At 46.5% G+C, this 19,045-nt stretch overlaps 1 protein-coding gene across 8 annotated transcripts in view; it reads right to left on the bottom strand.

The window, feature by feature from the left end:
- Positions 1-19,045, bottom strand: part of LOC143152402 (bromodomain adjacent to zinc finger domain protein 2B) — a 190,844-nt gene that overhangs the window by 5,415 nt on the left and 166,384 nt on the right. For 4 of the 8 annotated variants that reach the window (XM_076322472.1, XM_076322475.1, XM_076322476.1 and 1 more), the window contains 16 exons: positions 16,551-17,150; positions 10,021-10,086; positions 9,249-9,293; positions 8,191-8,244; positions 6,469-6,667; positions 6,274-6,393; positions 5,616-6,189; positions 5,314-5,533; positions 4,487-5,240; positions 4,124-4,384; positions 3,547-4,045; positions 2,971-3,316; positions 1,808-1,929; positions 1,574-1,715; positions 1,327-1,457; positions 60-344 (listed from right to left, as the gene is read on the bottom strand). In XM_076322472.1, coding sequence (XP_076178587.1) covers positions 60-344; positions 1,327-1,457; positions 1,574-1,715; positions 1,808-1,929; positions 2,971-3,316; positions 3,547-4,045; positions 4,124-4,384; positions 4,487-5,240; positions 5,314-5,533; positions 5,616-6,189; positions 6,274-6,393; positions 6,469-6,667; positions 8,191-8,244; positions 9,249-9,293; positions 10,021-10,086; positions 16,551-17,150 — 4,418 coding nt within the window. The remainder of the gene's footprint in view (positions 1-59; positions 345-1,326; positions 1,458-1,573; positions 1,716-1,807; positions 1,930-2,970; positions 3,317-3,546; positions 4,046-4,123; positions 4,385-4,486; positions 5,241-5,313; positions 5,534-5,615; positions 6,190-6,273; positions 6,394-6,468; positions 6,668-8,190; positions 8,245-9,248; positions 9,294-10,020; positions 10,087-16,550; positions 17,151-19,045) is intronic. The other 4 variants (XM_076322478.1, XM_076322477.1, XM_076322479.1 and 1 more) reach the window with 4 other exon arrangements.

Here is a 19,045-nt window from a genome sequence, read left to right as displayed (position 1 = left end):
GCGTTATTTAGTAAGAACTTTAGTTAACTAGGTAGTCGTTGGGTACGCGCGCAACTTACACGGAGTCCTGCAATTTCTTCTTGATCGTACTGAGATCCATGGGCGTTTTAATGATTTTCTTGTAGGTCGGGAACTGTTTGGTGTTCACCGGCAAGAGGAACGGCCAGGCCTCGTCCTGTTGCTCCAACTGCTCGAGTAGCATCTTACAAGGAGCCAGCTCTCGTTGCTGTTTCTTCGTGAGCGTCCTATTGTTTCCCTCCTTCCGTGGCGAGGCGGTAGGGGTTGCCGGTTCCGACGAACTGACGTCCTCTACGTGCGTGTTCGATGCCGTTGACGGCGTTGGACTGCGACGCAAAACAACAGAGAAATTATTTGCACGGATTAGCTTCCTCTTTGCAGGAGGTGTTTCCCGTTCACGAAAGCCTTCTGGACGAATGCATAAGACTCGAGCGTGTGTTTTTTCTGCCTGAGACGGGTAGTACGTTGTTTCTCGATGGAATATTTCGTCTTTCTGACTCCTCCGTCTTTCGTTTCTAGGTTTTTTGTTCTCGTTTTATTCCTCTCGCCCTTTTCGCCCATTTTTCGTATTTTATTTACTTATTATCGTTATTATTATTATTATTATTTGTTATTATTATTATTATTATTATTATAATTATTATTATCATTAATATTATTATTATTAATAATAATATATATATATATATATATCATTTTTTTTTTTTATACATTTTCGAGTTAATCATAGAACCTGAAGGCAGCTCTACACCGTTACGACGAATTCTCTATGAAAATACCCCGTCCCCAATATATAGTCGCTTGATCGTTAAGTGACACGCTGTACGAGGGTACAGGGTGTCCCGACGAAGGGACCTAACGAGATACTTTTATCCACGGGGCATAGAACATCGCTCGAACGAGGGAAAACCTACTCATCGACGGCTTGCGTTTACGTGGAAGCGTGATTATGGCTAAACCTATCGTGGAACACCCTGCATAAAGTATAAATACTTCCTTACAACAATAATAATCGACGAGTGCGTGACACGGGCCGAGGATAATATAAGTTCGGTATAATCGCATGAGAGCAGTGTGTATGTTCGTACGTTTTAAAGCGTTTTTTTTTGTGTTCGTTTAACGTTCGTATTCGATTGGAAATTATTCGTTCATCGTTTGCGTTCGCTGAACGTTTTAGTGAATCATGGTTCAGCTTGGTAGCTGTTTTGTTTGTTTGTTTTTTTTTTTTTTTTGTTCCTACTGTACATTCGTATGAAACGTCGTTAAGCCAGCGAGTCGACAATGTTTGTTTGTTTTTAACGTAATCACCTAGCTGGTGGATGGTCAGAACTTTCACTTTCTCTGGTGCCTCCCCCTTTGGTATGACTCCTTCGACTACTATTTCTCTTCTTTGGTTGTTTACTGTGGCAATTAGAACAATACCATTTTCCCCTTGGCATCTGAAAAGTACGAGGCGCGTGAGTAAACGGGATCGCACGAAAATTTCGTACACGTTCGCGTTCGAACGGATCGCGTGTAACCTATGCGCGAATAGTTGAACAGGAATCTCACTCACTTTTGGCATTACAGGATTGTGGCAGTCGGTATGGTAAGCACGTGGGCAGAGTTCGCATAGCACTAAGTTCTTTCCAACTCTCTTTCCACATACCAAACAATTTCGTTCTCCTGTTGCTTTGTTCATGCATTCGTGACAATACCTGGAAACGAATCACCGTGTTTCGATTCGAGAACTCGTAACCATGTACACGTTTGTATCGAGTACGACGTTTAGAGCGTTAAAGTTACTCACCAGTCACCATCAGGAATGTTTTCCATTTTTGGACGGAAACAGTAAGTATGGTAGCCGCGGTCACAGCCATCACACAACAGCAGTTTGTCTTCGTTATCCCCGCTGTGACAGAACTGACAATTCTGTAACAGACGAAAAGAAAACTCTCCATTTAGATATTGATGAATCGTCGCGGTGGGATCAAACCAAAGAAATATCAGTAGAGTATTTTCAGCGCTATTAAACGAGCGTTCGAAATTATAAAACCACATTGAATGCAATAAAGGTTAATGTATACAAAAAGGGGGGTGGGGTTAACGGTTAATTCGATCGATAAAAAGAATAAGTGGAGTGTAAGCTGGTGTTTAGATATATTTGCTTAAAGGAACTAACGCATAAGCATTTGGGCTCTAATTTCATTTGTATCGTGCATATCGATCTCGTGTCACTCGAAAAATGAAATCTTGGTACGTATGTGGAACGTCGGGCTGGACAAAATGATAAAACTCGTCGTAAGTGGCGTCAAAAATAATTGGACATTTGGCTCGAGATACGGGCATAATTATAAATCAGCAAGTTACGATAATAAATAAAGGTGGAAGCAGAACCTCTACGAAAGGAAAAATATGTAAGCGTTAAAGGAAAAAATTAGTAGACGATAAGCGGCGTATTCTCTTTGCATGCTACCGTTACGTTAGACTCTGACCACCATTAGATGTATGTAGATTAATTGATCGTTTTTGTTCTTAATTGTAGCAGCTTCATTTCAAACGTACGTTTTTCAACAACTTCTTATTAACGCTCGTGTTTGCGAAACACACCCAGGTATTGATCGAATTAAATTTAAAGAAAAATTATAGAAAATTTCTAAGTACAACTGCCGCATTGCTCGCACTCGCAAAAATGTCGCTAATTTTTGTAAAAATATTTTCCGACACTGGATGTACAATACGTATATACACACACACCTATATATATATATATATATATATATACATATTGTGGAAAGTGCCACGCGAAGAGCATTTCGTTTGTTGTGAACAAGAGCACAATTTCGTAATAAATCCTTTAAACAATTATCATTGAAAGCGATATGCTCTCTGTGGTCCACCGTTGCGGGAAGGGCGAGAGTTAGGCAGAAAATAAAGGACAGTTTTGGTTAGTAAGTTAGTGCGAATACCCACAGAGGCCTGAGAAGTAGTCAATAGCTGATTGTACTGATTGGTAGCTTTGAGTGAGACGCAGCGGTTTCGTAGCTTGACGCAGACCGAGTTTCTAGCTGGTGTTAGACTCACAGCCTTCATGATGCTCTTGTCCCAGGCGATGCTTGCCTCCAACATGTAAAGTGCCATGGCGAGCTGAGCGGACGTGTGCGCTCGAGCTGTTGCTTCTCGCCAGTTGTTCAGCCCTCTCGGTGTTGTTTCTTCTTGAGGTACCGGTGTCTGATTGCTCTGATCTGAGTTATTCGAGTTCGCGTTTGCAGCCGCTGCTTGTTCTGCCTTCAAGGCTGCCAGATTCGGATCTCCCGTGCTGTGTTTCAAAATGCGAGTGTAAATCGACAATGGTCCCGCTCAACGTCACTCCGCTCGGATTAAAATGAACCGGCTACTCGAGACTCGCGAGGAGCTACTCCGCGAATAGATCGTTTCTCGATCGAGAGACGATACACTCCTCGACGATACTCTCGAAGCGGTTCAGTTCGATCCAACTACGTTAATAGCCATAGAGTCGCTTCGAATCGAAGAATTTGATCGACTTACCAAACACCCAACGGCGGCTTCAAGTATCTCCTCTCGATAGCGGCTTCCAAAGACAGTAACCTTTGCCTCGCTTGTTCCACCGCGCTGATCTTCTCCATCTCGTTCAACTTCTCGATCTCCTCGGCCTCCTCGGTTCCCGCCCGCGGAGGAAGCTTCCAGCCTTTGACCTGCATGCTGGCGTTTGCGACCTTGTCCTCCAGTGCCTCGACCTGTTCCAAGAGCTGCGCGTCCACGCGTAACGCGACCTGCTCGCTCCAGATTTCCGGGTTGTCCGGTTTCGGGATCGGTGTGTCGGGTTCGTCCGGTGTCGGTTGCAGCTCGGTGGCGATGAGATTGCCGGAATCGACGTTGATTCTGCCAGTGACCGCCAGGAACGACTCCATCGTCGCCCACGTTGTACGTTTCAATTCCTTCTCGCGGACCCCGCGTGAATGAAGGTGTTCGAGCAATTCTTGAAACGTGTCGACGTCCGTTATTCGCCACCAACCGTACCGTAGATCTGAAAGAAAGTTACCAGTCGTTCACAGTTACGTCCGATACGATCGGAAGTATCGATCGATGAAGAATAATTCCTAACCTTTCGGTACCGGTTTAGCTTCCCCGGGTGGCGGTAGACCGTGAACCTTTAGGTACTCCAGCTGCGCTGCTTCGTCCTGGGTCAAAATCAAAGGCGCTGGACTGTCGCACCTGTCGTAATTCGGACTGGCCGGGGGAGGGAAAACCGGTATTCTCAGCTCGGTCGGCTCGGCTATTCCGAAAATCTGTTTGGTGCTCGGTCCAGGGGTGTCGCAAGTCTCGCGCGGCAGAATCGAGAACCAATTGAACTCGTTGCTGTTGTCTGTAATTTCATAAAGACGAATTACCAATAGTGTCTAAATGAACATCGAACGAAACGTAGTAGCGGATTCGTTGAACTGAAGGGGCTAGCTGAAACACTTACTGGAAATGAATGTGCCGTTCAGTTCCTTGCCGTTGTGAAGATTGTTTACGTGATTGTACTTGTCGCCGTTCGGAATTGTCTCGACGATCTTGTCCTCCATCATCCTCACCGGTTTCATGTCCTCGTCCATGTCCTCGTGGTGTTCCTTCTTTGTCTCCTCCACCTTCGTGTCCACGTCCATACCGATCACCTCTGTCTCCTGTTTGATCTCCTCGGACGTGACGTTGGTCTTCGCGTCCGTCATACCGTCCACGTCGTGCTTCTTCTCCTCCTTGATCTTCGTCGAGTTCTCCGATCCGCAGTTCTGAGGGTGTTCCTTCTTGCAATTGATCTCCTCGATCTCCGGCTTCGTCTTGTCCATAAGCGGTTTGACGTCCTCCTCCTGGTCGCTCGAGTTGAACTTTTTCTCTTCCTTGGCGTCGTTGGGCGCCTCGTTCTCACGGTTCTCGGTGTTCGCTTTGGTGTCCTCTTGCTTCGTCTCTGGCTTCTCCTCCACCGGCATATTTTTGTACTTTTCGTCCAGTTCGGCCTGCAGCTCCAAGACGTCCGGTTCGGCGCTCTCCATCGCCTCGACGAAGATGCCACCCGCGCATGCCAGCTCCCAGTATCTTCTCCAGTACCTGTCCTGGCCGAAAATGTGCGCACGGAGCTGCTTCGAGGAGCTGTTCAGCTTCTGCAGTTGCTCCTCCGATTGTTTCAACAGTTTGTCCAGTTTCTTGCCCAGTTCCTCGCCGGACAAATTTTTGTCCTCCTCCTGAAGCACGAGCGATCGAATGTACCGAGATCGTCGCGATAAAAAGAAAAAAACGATAAAAGTATCAACGTACCTCCTCGGGCTGAGTCCCTTCGCTCTCGTTCTCGGACATGTCCTCGACCTCGTCCTCGTGATGAATCTCGTCCGGTGTAGGTGTGGTCCCTACAGCCGTCGACGTCGTATTGCTCTCGTCGTCGACCTCCTTCTTCTCTATAGTGATCGTGTCGCCGGTTTTGTTCACGATCACGCCAACCGCTTCCATCCGAACCTTCCGACTGTGCAATTGTCTGAGTCTGCGGACACACAAGAACGATCAGTCGATTCTGTTCGAGAACAATAATCCCTAAACGAAGCTGTCGGTCGGTGTTTACTCACTTCCTGATCTTCGTGTCCAGAACGAATCTCTCTTTCCTGAGCTGGGCGACCGTCTCCAAGCTCCCCTCGATCTGCCTGATCACAGCCTTGTTCTGCAACAGCTCGTTGCAGAGGAACGCGAGCATCTGCGCTTTGTGCGTCGGATTCAGCGCCAGGAAGGGTTTGTCCCTCAGCCTCTCGGACATCTTCCACGTCTCGTTGTTGTGCAGATGCTCGTAGAACTGAGCGTTCTTCCCCGAGCAGGTCGAGGCGTAGTCGCCGCCGTTTTGATGATGATCGGCGAACTTTTTGTCGCGTTCCCGCTCGAGGCAGACGCCTGTCAAAGCTTTCACCTCCCCGGTCGCGTTCGCGTACAGATAGATACGTAGCACCTCGCTGATGTTCGCGTGCGTTATGTCCGCCTGACGCAGACTCTGCCCGAGTCCTGTGGTGTGTCTAGCCGGCTGTGGGATGCCCGGATCCTCGATGGCGCACACCAACAAGTGCGTCATCACAGAGAGCATCTCCTCCTCGGCCTCCTCGTCGTTGAGGAGCGCCAGCTGAAGACTCTTCAGACTCGGTAGCGATTCCATGTCTGCGGGAATAAATAGAAATCGTGTACTTCTCGATCCGAGTGACGTGTATCGCCTCGTGGTAGATACGTTGAACAAAGACTCACCGAAGCCCAAAGTCTCCCCGAAATTATGCAGGAACTCGAACACCATGACGATGTCCGAGAACGCCTGCCCGGACAGCTTCAGTCCGGGTATCCGTTTCAATTCTGGCAGTGGTCTGTGATCTGAAACGAGAAAGATGGTCACGTCGCGAACACCCCCTCGACTGTCTCCCGCGACGAACGTCTCGTAACACGTACCTGTCAGCTCCATATCCTCCACGGGTTTCCTGATCTGTTCGATCAGCTCCATCTCCATTTTTCTCTGCTCGGCGCGTTTCTCTTTCGTCGCTATTCTCTCGGCCCTGACCTCGAGCCGTTTCTTCTCGCGTTCCTCCATCTTTCGACGATTCTCGAGCGCCCGTACCAACGCCATGTGCTGCCTCCTTCTCTCCCTCTCCTAGGGTGGCCAACGAAACGATTCAAACGAACGAAAGAAAGGAACGAACGGGGGATAATTCATGCAGGATCAACAACGAGGGATGGGGTGGCGGTGGTCTCGGTGAGTTTCGTTTTTCTTTTTTTTTTTTTGTGTGTTTTTTTTTTCGTTTCTTTTTCTGAAAGCAACAACTTTTTGGCACGCACGGACTACGACAAACTCTACAACCGACCCAAATACTCTTTAAAGAGAAGCTACGCATGACAGTGGTGTGTAACACGGATGCATTTGATAAACATCGCCTGTAGATCGATTTCTTTTGTTCAAAATACCGTGCAACTGTTACCCAACCACACTTCAATATTTCAGCTACACCAATGTTATTCTTTTCGGTTTCATCCCGATCCCGATCGATGCTTTCGGTGCTGTTTATGCACGGCTATCGCGCGACAAACACGTTTTGCATTCGAACACTGTCTTGCAATTTTCAAACGACAACACGTGGATGCTTTTCCAGTTTATTATTCAAACGCTTCCCGACGGAACGAAATTTTCCAAAGCTTCGATGATTCTTCGCAAACTTCTATCCGATAGGTCGGCACAACCGGAAGAAAACTCCCGAGAGTCTCTCGAATTTGAAAACTCTATTCTCGAAAATTTGAACATCGATGACACGAAGCGTTCCGATCAGCCTTCGGACGATGTCGAAGTGAACGAAGCGAAGGAAAGCGCCTACGATGCGAATGACTGATCGCGAACTCTGCGTTACGTTTGTTATCGCGGGACTGGTTAGTGAACGTGGATCATTTGGAAAGCGACTGTTACTGCGGCTGGTACCGTTTTAAGTTTCCAATGGCCGACTGTATTCCTCTCGGTAACGAATCTCGATGTTTTTAAACGTTTGGACACGTTCGAGGAATTATATTCAAAGTTCTCTAAAAATAGATACCCTCTCGCGCACTCTGGGAAGAAAATACTTCCCCCGATGACTTTACCGTCGTCGAATAATAGCTCACGTTATACCGACGAAACATCGAGACACGCTTCGAAAAATACCAGCGCTGAGAAATTCTCCAAAGAACAATACCAGACCGTAGGTAAGCCTCGTAAACGACGAGTGTTAATGTTGCTCGCGAGACATCGTGTTAAACGCGGTTCGTTCGTCGATCTATCGTGGAAGATCTCGAACGTGTCGTCTTCGCTTCTTCGACGAGAAATCGACGACCGATCTTGAACTTGCATCGAAGCGTGGCAACTTCGAACTCGGTCGTCCCGAGCCGCGGCTTATCGTCGTCGATCGTTCGATCCGCCGCTGGTCGATCGATCGAACCGTCGAATTTATCACGGAATACGTTGATCAAGGGGGAACACCGATTCGAGGGATCATCGCCGTTGGCGAGATCGCGCGATCGTCGTGGGCAGATTCAATTGATCGATACTCGGCTGACTCGATCGACAACGACGGCCGGTTTAAAGTTCGTGAAATTCGATTCGTTCCGTTTAGCGAGGTCGACTTATTAAACTAGATTGGGTATGAGACATACCAGCTCGACGGTGTAGAGCATCTCGCGCTGCTTGGTGAGCTCCTGCATGTACATCTGCGGCACAAAACACATCCACAGTCCACCAGTGCTCAAACTACGTCTACGCTCTGGCTAAACAGTAACTTCTCGCTCTCTTTTTAAACGCGTTCGAAATCCCGTGCACGATACAAGACACCGTCGCGTTTGTAAATTGAAAAGTTACCGAAAAATTCTTTTTTTCGTTTTATTTTTTTTTTTTTCGCGAACTACCTTCCGAACGAAGAATCCTCCCGAATGGGGTGAAAAGAGAGCCCGTTCGAAATCGTTTATCGTTCCATCAACCGTGACGGTGTGCGACGATTTTTTTTTTTTTTTTATTTTTTATTACGCGCATCTCTTTCGTTATCGACGGACATTCGTTTCGACGTTTACAAATTTTTGCACAGCGTGTTGTCCAAGCTTTCGTTCCCGCCACGTGGACGAACACACAGAGACAATATCGCTCGGTAATAGACGAAATCTACATTCGTAGCCAGAAAGACAGGTTACAGCGTACCACGACTAAACACGTAGAAGCAAACGTGTGACAGAACTTCGGCAGAGCATGTCTATCGAAACAACTTGTAAAAGAATTGTACCAAAAAAAAAAAAATATACAAAGGTTACGAACGACAACGACGTGACAAAAAAGAAAGAGAGTCCGAGGATGTATCGAACGAGACAACCGATAAACGCGATATCATGATCTCCTCACCGTCGTACAGCTTCGAAATTCGAGAACAAAGAACGCGACAATATTGCGAATTTACTATAAATTGGAATAAACGCCACGAGAACGTCACGATGAGATAAGTTCGAACGGATAAGTAACAACGAATTTGTACCGAGAGAGTAAACGAATGTAATCGGCTGAAAATTTATGACATCGCGTAGATTAGCACGGGGGAAACAATGAACGAAAGCGATGGAGATAATGAAACGAAAGCTAATTTTCTACGGAACACACACACGCACACCGTTCTAAGTCTACAGCAATGACACGATCTGAAAGGATCCACGATCCATGTGGCCGGACTCACCTGTTCTTTCAACATGACCGCCTGTTGTCGCTTCAGCTCGCGTTCCTGGGGAATCAGAACGAATCACGATTATTCATCGTCGTCGTTGAAAATTATCAATGCGCGGGATCGAGAGACGCAACGAATCGTAAAATGGAAGCGCAGAGAAACTAAAGAAGTACGCGGGGGTTCTTTAACGAAATTAACGAGGAAAATTCGCGCGACAGAATCGAGAGTTCAACCGTCAACGAAAGAAATATATATATATATATATATATATATATATATAGTTTCTTCAACCCCTTGCTACATTTTCTATTTTATTTCTCAATATTTTTATACCAATTATAATCGCGCGCTCTGTATTATTTCAACGCAGAATTTACATTCGTCGCTACCTGCACGATCGTTAAACTTCTGTACGTATGTATGCACGAGTACACGGAAATAAAAGTAACAATTTTCTCGGTATTTCTGCATTTTTGTCTTTCCATTTTACCTAATCTCTTTCCACGGTTAAAAAAAAAAAAAAAATAATAAATTCGTGCATTAAAGGGCTGAGAAGATAATGCAATTTATTCGCGAGTCGAGTAACAATTTCTCGTTGAACAACAAACTCGTTCCTCGCGTTGACTTTTATTTAAACGGTGCCCGTTGCCAGGTACGCGAGGGTGAGAGAGGGTAAACGAGGGCCTGAACGGGGGGGTTGGGGGTGCGGAGAATGTAAAACGGAGCCGGACAACGATCGTGCACAGAGAAACCAGGGTGCGTGTAACAACGATTTTAGGATTACCTGTTGCTTCCGTTGTTGCTCCTCCAGTCGTATCTTCTCCACCTCTTCCTGCCGTTTTTTCCGAGCCTGCGCACAATGCCATATACACACGTCACTCGCATCCGTCAATTGTTGTTATCGTGAGCAAAAATTTACACAATGATTCTTTCTTTTTTTCTTTTTTTTTTTTCTTTTTTTCTCTTTTCATTTTTCCCACCTAACCGTCCGACGCGTCAAGGGAAACTCGTCGCTTCGTTTTTTCTTTCTCTTTGGAAAACACGCGAAATCGTTTTTTCCACCGCCTCGAAAAGAGTTCGTTGTCGCGCGAAGATAAAAATGGCCCATCTGTTTCGAAATAAGTGCCGTGCACGGTTCTGGAATCTTCTCGCGGGAAACGTGTATTTCGAACGGGTAGCGAAGAAACGCCGCGAAGAACGTTTCGCAAAGAATCAAAGGGGACAAAGCTCGGGGAGGCGTGCACGAAATCGATTGCCAATGAATCGTTAAAAATATTCAGCGAGGCACCCGGTTCCTCGGAGTGAGTTTAGAAAAACAATTTCGTCTGCAAATTTTTAAGACAGAAGACCCGTGATTTCACTATGCATGAGGGAATAAACTGAAAATCCTACGGCAAAAAGATCACGGCGAACGGAAATTTATTCGGTGATTTCAATGCGTGGAGGCTTCATCGGCCGGGTTCAAAGAATTTAAAGAACACGGCTAACGTTCGTGGTTTCGTTTTAATCATTTTTTTCGCCACCGTTTCGCTCGATCTTTTCGAAATACACATTTCGCGGAGAAGCGTACGAGCGACAAGACGGATATTTCTTGTTTTTTTTTTCTTTTTGTTTTCCATTATCCGGACGCGCGTTTTTATCTTCGTCGGACCTGGCACGATGCGTATCAATCGACAATCGCGGAAAAATCGTCGGGACCGGTCTCGATCGGAGTAAAATAAAATAAAAAAATGTAGAAAAGTTTCTGTGACATTATTTTGACAGCTTCTAAAACACACTTGGTTCCCTGATCTCTTTCCTCGATACCGTGTGGAATGTGTGGATTTTTGTGACAATTTTCTTCTCTAGTACGATCTACACACCTAAACGGTGTAATCTCCGAACAGGTACGATGATAACTATCGGTTCGTTTCTCTCTATATATATATACCCGTTCTCACCGCGGGAAAATCCGATTTCTTCGTGTTGTGATTCGAAAGCTACGTGTACAAGCAGACGCGTCTATGTAGCAGAGTCGATGACAGGGGAAAGCACTACTCTAGGATCTAAGCCTAATTTCGCGCGGTATACCGCTGGAATTTTTCTCCAATTTTTTGTTTTCTTTTTTCTGCGCTCGACTTCGGGACACCCGAGAGCGATATCGATTGAAAATTTACCCGCGAAACGATTCCGGATCGGTCGTGCGTCGATCAACGACCGTGCGAGTCTCTCGTGCTCTTTTTTGCAAACAAGGAAAAAAACAAGTCGATCTCGAACCAACAATGTGCCGATTTGCAACGCTCGAACCCATTTTTTGCCCGCGTACCCGCTGAACTGTGTTCGCGGAGATAGACAGAATGACAGAGAGAGAGAGAGAAAGATATATATATAGGAAAAAAAATTTTGCAACACGTATATATATATATGTATGCGTACAACGAGTTCTTCGTTGTCGGCGGATCGATAAAATATGTCCGTGACAACGAAAAATAAGAGAAAAGGTCGACTCGGATAACCGAAACTCTTTTTACTCGCAAAATCTCGATCGACGGAGGGACCTGTTTAACGAGCGATGAATCCAATCGAATGGAATTCGATCGAAACGTAGGTAACAAAGAGAAGGTACACAACACAAAAACTCGAGTCACACGAGACGACGACCCTCGTGTCTCTACGACCCGTTCCCCAAAAAAACCACGTACAACCCCGATCGAAAGTGAAATAGGTAAATCGGCATGCTATATCGTTGAGAAACCTCGAGATAATAATAATAATAATAATAATAATGGTGATAATTATACAATAATGTTCGAGAAAAACAGCAGCCCAAGCAGAGTATATATGTGGTACAAAACGACGATCCACCGCGTGTTCGTGGGAAACGAAAAAGAGTACCGTCGGAACCGCGCGCGGATATCTCAACAAGAAACAGAAAATAACCAGAAGTCGTGAACGAAAACCAAAAAGCTTCTCACCAACTACCAAAGAGATAGAGAGAGAGATAGATAGAGATAGAGAGAGAGAGAAAGAAAGAGAGAGTGAGAGAAAGAGAAAGAGAGAGAGAGAGAGAATATATATATATATGAAATATATGTATATAATATATATAGAGAGAAATATATATGTATACATGAATACGTATATAAACCACCACCATTTTATAATACAGGAAGAAGATGAAAGATAGTTAATCGAAGTATATTACGTATAAGAAAAGAAGCGATCAGAAGAGAATTGGAAAAGAAGCGAGAAAACAGGTAAGTAGTATAGAGAGGAAAAAGTGAAATATAATCAGAGAGCGCATGCAGGAGCCAAGCAAATATACTCGCCTTATGTGTGCACATATTAATTATGTCAGTATTATATAATATTAATCGCTGAAGCTGATAATAGTCTTGTTAACTGTACTGTGTGGCAGCCTGTACAAAATGTAGAATCTTAATAGCGAGTGGTAAAAAATGTGATCGTGGTATAGTATTAGGTATACAATGATAAAAATCGTAACAATAATAAAGAGCCATAATCATCATAGAGCGTAAGATTGATCGAGGTTAATCGACGTTTACGTGTTGTTCGCGCGCCGGACGAGCCTCCTCGAATCGAACAGAGTAGAGAACGAGTGGAATGAAAAAAAAAAAAAAAAAAAATTGAAACAAAAAAAAAAGTAATGAAAAAAGATCGAACGAAAAAAAAAAAAGAAAGGGTAGAGTGTCGAAAGGATAAAAAGAAAGCGCTTCGTATGCTCGATCAGCGGTAAACTCGATTATAATCGATAAGAAACACGTAAAAATTCGAAAAAAATACGGCATGCTGGATAATCATGTAGCTAGCTGTTATTCTTGTATAGTGACAGGAGAAGCACAGGATAGCGTTACGACAGTCGGTATTATATTGTATTTATTGTCGTAGATCCGCAAATATTTATCGTGCCTACGTGTGTACGGTGTGTGTGTATATACCTGTATGTCTGTTGAAATGTGTGAGCGTGTGTGTAAGTCTCAACGATCGCAGGCAACGTCGACGTCGATGCATCGAATCTCGTAAAACTTTCCTCGATTCTCTCTCGTTCCCCCTTTTGTTCGCGAGAAGCTTCGAGCGGAATCGAGAAAGTTTCGAGATCGCATCCTCGATCCCTACCTCCGCCCTATTTCCACGATGGCGCTTTCGATCCAAATCGAGCTTTCGTTCTCGAAACGCAAACACCGGAACTTGTAACCTCCTCCCCTCCATTGCCCAAACTACGATTATTTACTCGTGTAACAACGTTCGATTGATCGCCATAATTCGCCCCAATGTGTTCTCGATAAACGTTGGCCGCTTTAACCGGGAGCGGGCGCACGCGCACACGCGCACACGCGCGCACGCCGCCGCTAAATATTTACAAACGATAGTTCTATTATCTTTTCTCCCTTTTTTTTTCTTTCTACAATTTCTTTTTTAATTTCAATTTCAAACAGCTCCCTTTTTAGAACAAATATTTCAACGCGTCGACGTATATCGAATTCGATCGAGATTGATAAGAGACGGAAGTTGTTTACCCTTTCCCTTCAACGCTTGCGCGGTCGTACAAAAATATAAAATTCTCTCCAACGTCAACAATACGGTTATCCGTGAAATATTGTGTAAGTGTGTGTGTATATATATATACATATGTATATACTCGCACACTTGTACACGTACATACCGAAACCGTGAACTTGAAAAACAAATAAAAATTCCACACGATGCGTATTACAAACTCCAGCTGAAAGAATCTCTTTCTCGGTAAATTGCAGGTTCTTTCTCGAAACGGATCACCCGGTAGGTTCGATCCGGGCGTTGTTTCATTTTGCACGAATTATTGCGTTTCGATAACGGTCTCAATTTGGGAGACGCGCATCAGGGACGTCGGATGCGTTGTGTATCGCCCACAATGTCTCTACGAAAGCACCCTGTGCGCTTCTATAGATATGTAGTATATAAATATAAATGTGTGTGTTTGTATATATATATATATGTGTGTGTGTTTGTATGTATGGTGTGTCCTCTTTCGTTCGATCGCTAGGTGATGCACTGACATTAAAACGTGGCGGATTACGTGGTGCTCCGGTGTCGGGTTCCCCGGTTTCGTACTTTCGAGCAATCGCATTTTAGCCCGGTCGCACCGATTGGAAAGTTTCGACAGAAGGGCGGAACAAGTTTCCCGTGGGGGGGAGGGGTGAAAGAAGTTCTCGCGAATCGCTCGCGCGCGACAACGTTCGGGCGAACGCGTGAAAAAGGCGAAAAGATGGACGACGGTGTGTTACGAGAGAGAGAGAGAGACAGAGAGAAAGAGAAAAAAAAATTAATAAACAAACGAAATTCCATCGATGCGTAATTTCGCCTCGTACCAGTGCGCGGTCGAAAGGGTCTTCTTTCCTCGAGGAGGAAGGGCCGGGGGGGCGGAAAGTGCGAGGAGCGAACAGAAAATTTGTATGCCGAGAGAATCGACGCTAAAAAAGAAAAAAAAAAAACAATCGCGGCGATGGGCGAATTGACAAAATACCCGAAGAGTCGGAGGGACAGTGGGAGGGAGAAACAGTTCGAGGGTTTCCGTTCCCGCCCCCTGTCCCTCGGAATGCACACTACGAGCGAAGAAACGAAAGACAAGCGAAGAGAAACCTGAAGGAAGCGATTCGGTGAACTTCTGCGGTAAGAGAAAATAAAATAGAAAAAAAAAAAAAAGACAAAAATCGTACTCGAGTTTGAGGGTGGTTGGGGGTTGGTTTTGGGGGGAGTAAACACGCGTGTACGGTTGAGAAATGAAGTAGTAGATAGAGGTCGGCGATCGATATTCAGAGGTGACTGATGTTGAGAAATATGACGAGATATGTATATACGAGAATATAATCGGCGGACAGAGAAACAAAAAAACAAAAATAATGTTATGGTCACATATACATGATACTGACATGAGATACGTCTAAGGGTAGGGGGTAGGGGGAACAAGTAAAAAAAAATAAAAAAATAAAAAAAAAACGAGTATAATATCTTACCTCTGGTCGTCACAGTGAAACTTAATCTATCGATGAGGGGATGAAATGAGCGAAGGAACGATGTTTTCTCGTGGGGCGGGAAGGAGACGTGGGGGCGTAGGGGGTCGGTGGGGGGCTGTTTATGATCGCAAAAAGGGGAGGACAACATAGAAAACCAGGCAATCGTAGTCTTACCTCGAAAGGTCCTTCGTGTCAGTCCTCGTGAAATCAGAAGAAAAAAAGGCGGGGAGAGGAACAGCGTGAACCAACGAATCACAAGGACGACAGTAACATTCATTAGCGAACATGAAGTCGATGAGGGGGTTTAATGACAATGTGGGGCTGGGGGGTGGGTGCAGTTCGCGACTTACGGGCGGCTGATGGGTTGGGGGGTTTGGATCGACCGTGGAGGTAAAGGTGAGACGGTAAATTCCTCGCAAGCAATTCGTCGAGAGAGCAACCAATGGACAAAGAATTCGTGAACAGAACGATGGCATCCGTGTGACACGGCGAGCTAGCTCCGTCGTAAGGAAATTCTTCGGCGAACGTTTCATTTCTTTTCCGTAAAATACTTTTGCGCACGATGGTAATTTTTCGGCGATAAAAAGATCCTTCCAATTTGAACGCGTTCTTCGTATCGATCGTCTATCGTTCTCGATATTTATCAAAACTTTCATTTCTACGTTTTCCACATCGTCCTCGAGACAATGGTGCGTCGGTGAATCGGTTCACGCCGATCCACGGACACCACTATTACGAATACGAAAGGAAAAACGAAGAATAATTTCAATCCGTGTAATCGGGGCGAGTATCCTCCTCGCTGTGCGGATTCTCGCCTAGATTTCCTACACTTTCCCTCTTCCCTTGTCTCGACGATCTCGTGACAATTCCTGGCCCGAAAATCGTAAACCGCGGTAATTTCAACCACCGTGTTGAAATTCAAGGCAGCATTACCGTTCGTTGTGGCGCAGACTGGGTGCGAGGCACCCTGTGCACCTCGCGCGCGTCAAGTATCCACCGAAAAAAGCGTCTCGTTCGCCGTAAGAGCTCCGCTTGAAACGAGCGGGTAGCTCGCGATCCACGCGCCGACACCTTGGTGTTCCACGAATCCTTGTCGGTCGAGAGCAGTCTGTGAGTAAACCACTCCGGGAGAAACACGTGGACAACCGGAGGGGGGGACGACAAACGCTCCGACGGGTGGCTCTGGCTTCGCGAGCTCAGAACAACCAATGGGGGGCGGGGATGGAGATTTCGGGGGGTTTCATATAAATATATATTTTTCTTTTTTTTTTTTTTTTTTTTTGAAGGGGGGTTTCGAGGGAGGCGTCATACGACATCTTACCTCCAGAAGCTCCTGACTTTGCGTCTGGGTCTGGGCCTGCTGGGTATTGTCCATGCTGGCGTTGGTGGTGGTGGTGCCTGTGGACACGGTGCTGGAGATCGTTGGTGCGACGGGCTGCGTGGTTGGTTGTGACTGCGTCAACGGCAACGGCGCGTTCGAGACGACCGTCGCGCAGGTGGTCGGCAATGGCAGGGGCAGGGGCAGGGGCGGCGGTGGCGGTGGCGGTGGCGGTACCACCTGCACCGTGGGCGGTGGAGGAACCACGACCGCCGGCAACGTGGTGGTCGTGTTCGTGGTGCAGGCGGTGCTGAGTACCGCGCTGGTCGCCAGCGACGTGACCGACGCCAGGCTCGACGCGGTGGACGACGACGACGACGAGAGGCAGGACTTTTTCGCAACCGCGTCCTCCGGGTCGGTGTGTTGCATCATGTCGCGGTTCCTCCAGCTCTCCGCGATGCTCTCCCGATTCTTCCAGATGGTGGCCACAGTGCTGCTAGCCAGACCCAGCTCGCGCGCCACGTCGCTCTTGCTCTTACCGCGTTCGATCTCTTGGATGATCTTCATTTTCTGCTTGATCGTGAACGCAAGCCGCTTTCGACCCTGCGTTTGTAGGTTTAGGGATGCCCAATAATCGATCGTGTTAATCGACGGTTCGTTACGTGTCGGGTGGTCGCGTGCGAGTGATACCCTTCGCTCTTTTCGGTAGTCCGTCCTTTGTTCGAGGACGTTTGCGAATTGTTTAGAGCTCGGGTGAGTAGTAGTAGTAGTAGGTGGTGGTGGTGGTGGTGGTGGTGGTGGTGGTGGTGGTGGTGGTGATGGTGGTGGTGGTGGTGGTGGTGGTGGTGGTGGTTGGGTTCGTAGCGTGGTCTCTCTGTGAAGAGGATAGGCTGAGCCTTTTTCAAGCTTCGCAACGAACTGAAAGTTGCAAGAGAACAAACTAAGGGGCTCAAAAGCTGCGAGAGGAGGAGAGTTCGTTCGGTAATAGTACTAGTAGTAGTAGTAGTAGTGGTAGTAGTAATAGTAGTAGTAGTAGTTTCTTTTTTTGTCTTTCTATGTGTTTTTACCTCAACCGTATTACACGTGTCCCGGGCACGTTTTTATGGAATATAATTCGCAACGTCCACGCGCAAATTCGATAGATATTCACGGATTCTTGGCGGGACTGGATGAGGGTGAGAAATTGTTCAGTTACGAGAGGGGGTTAGGTTGGAGGGGTCGATTAGGATCGATTATCAGTGAAATGGGCATCCCTACTGTCGCGTACCAGCCGGTTAAAATACATCTAACATTTGAAGGTTTCTTTTTTTTTTTTTTGGTAAATATATACTTTTGTTTCCCTTTTTTTTCGTACACGGCCGACGTTCCGGTTCCCTCTTAACGTCGTCGTTCGGCACGGCCTGTGTTGCGTGTATGTTTTCAAGGTGGGGGTTTCAGGGCACACGTGTGATGTACAAGTGCGTGTGAGAGAGATGGATGCAAGTGAATGCGAGGGGATGAATGAGCGAACGAGTGACAGTGATTGAAAGAGGGTGGTTTCTTTGGGTGTTCTCTTTTTTTTTCTTTTTTCTTTTTTTTTTGTCGGGACGGTGTGTCTCTCGCACTCGGGGGCGAAGGGATTTCCGATCGGGTACTTTGGACAACTATCACACTGGAGATATGGGACTGTTAAAAGTTTCTACGCTCGCGTATCTACTTCGCCGGGTTCTCCCGCGTTGCGATGTCGCACGGAAAAATTCTCGCGCGGGTTTTTACGAGGCAGCGATTTCTCGCGGGCGGACGAATTTCCCTTTCGCGGTGCTCGGCGAACGGGAAAAACTTGGTTCCCGCGTTACGAGGACAAATAGCGCCAAGACGCGAGAAGTTTTCCGTGCATGGCTCTCTCTCGCGTGCGCGCGCGTGTTCCTTTCTACGCTCTCGAGACCGTGTGGCTCCGATTCGTCGCTGAAAACTCTCGGCAATAATCACCCGTTACGCGCCGAGAGCCCCGAGCGGGAAACTCTGCGCTCGATCGAAATTTTAGCATTCGAAGCGGCTTCGATAACGGACGATAGAGGACTCACCGGGTTGGGAGAAATCGGAGGACACGCGACTCGCGAGCGAGCGAGCGATGTCCCGCAAAATGGCCCCTCGAGGAACACACACGACGCGTTCGTCTGGTGCCGTTCGAAGAGCAAAGGAATATGTAATCTCGTTCTAGTTGGTCGAATGCTCTAAACTTCTCACACGATCATTCGCCTTTTATCTATGAAAAACTACAGTGAGGAGAGAGAATATATGCCACGGCAAAAAAACCGATACTCTGAGACTTGTCTACAGCGCACATAAAAAGCGTCTGGGAGCTATGCATCGAGTTTCACACGACTATACAGACTTCGAGCAAACAAATTTCGGCGTTAGTGACCACTAGGTTCGATGAGAACCTCGAGACTACCGTGTGACGTCCATGTTCCGAACGATCGTGTCGTTTGTATCTATCCAACGAGCCGTATAAATTC

Source organism: Ptiloglossa arizonensis, chromosome 10 (assembly GCF_051014685.1).
Source record: "Ptiloglossa arizonensis isolate GNS036 chromosome 10, iyPtiAriz1_principal, whole genome shotgun sequence".
Classification (NCBI taxonomy): Eukaryota; Metazoa; Arthropoda; class Insecta; order Hymenoptera; family Colletidae; genus Ptiloglossa; species Ptiloglossa arizonensis.
This window is presented reverse-complemented; position numbering and strand designations above follow the sequence as displayed.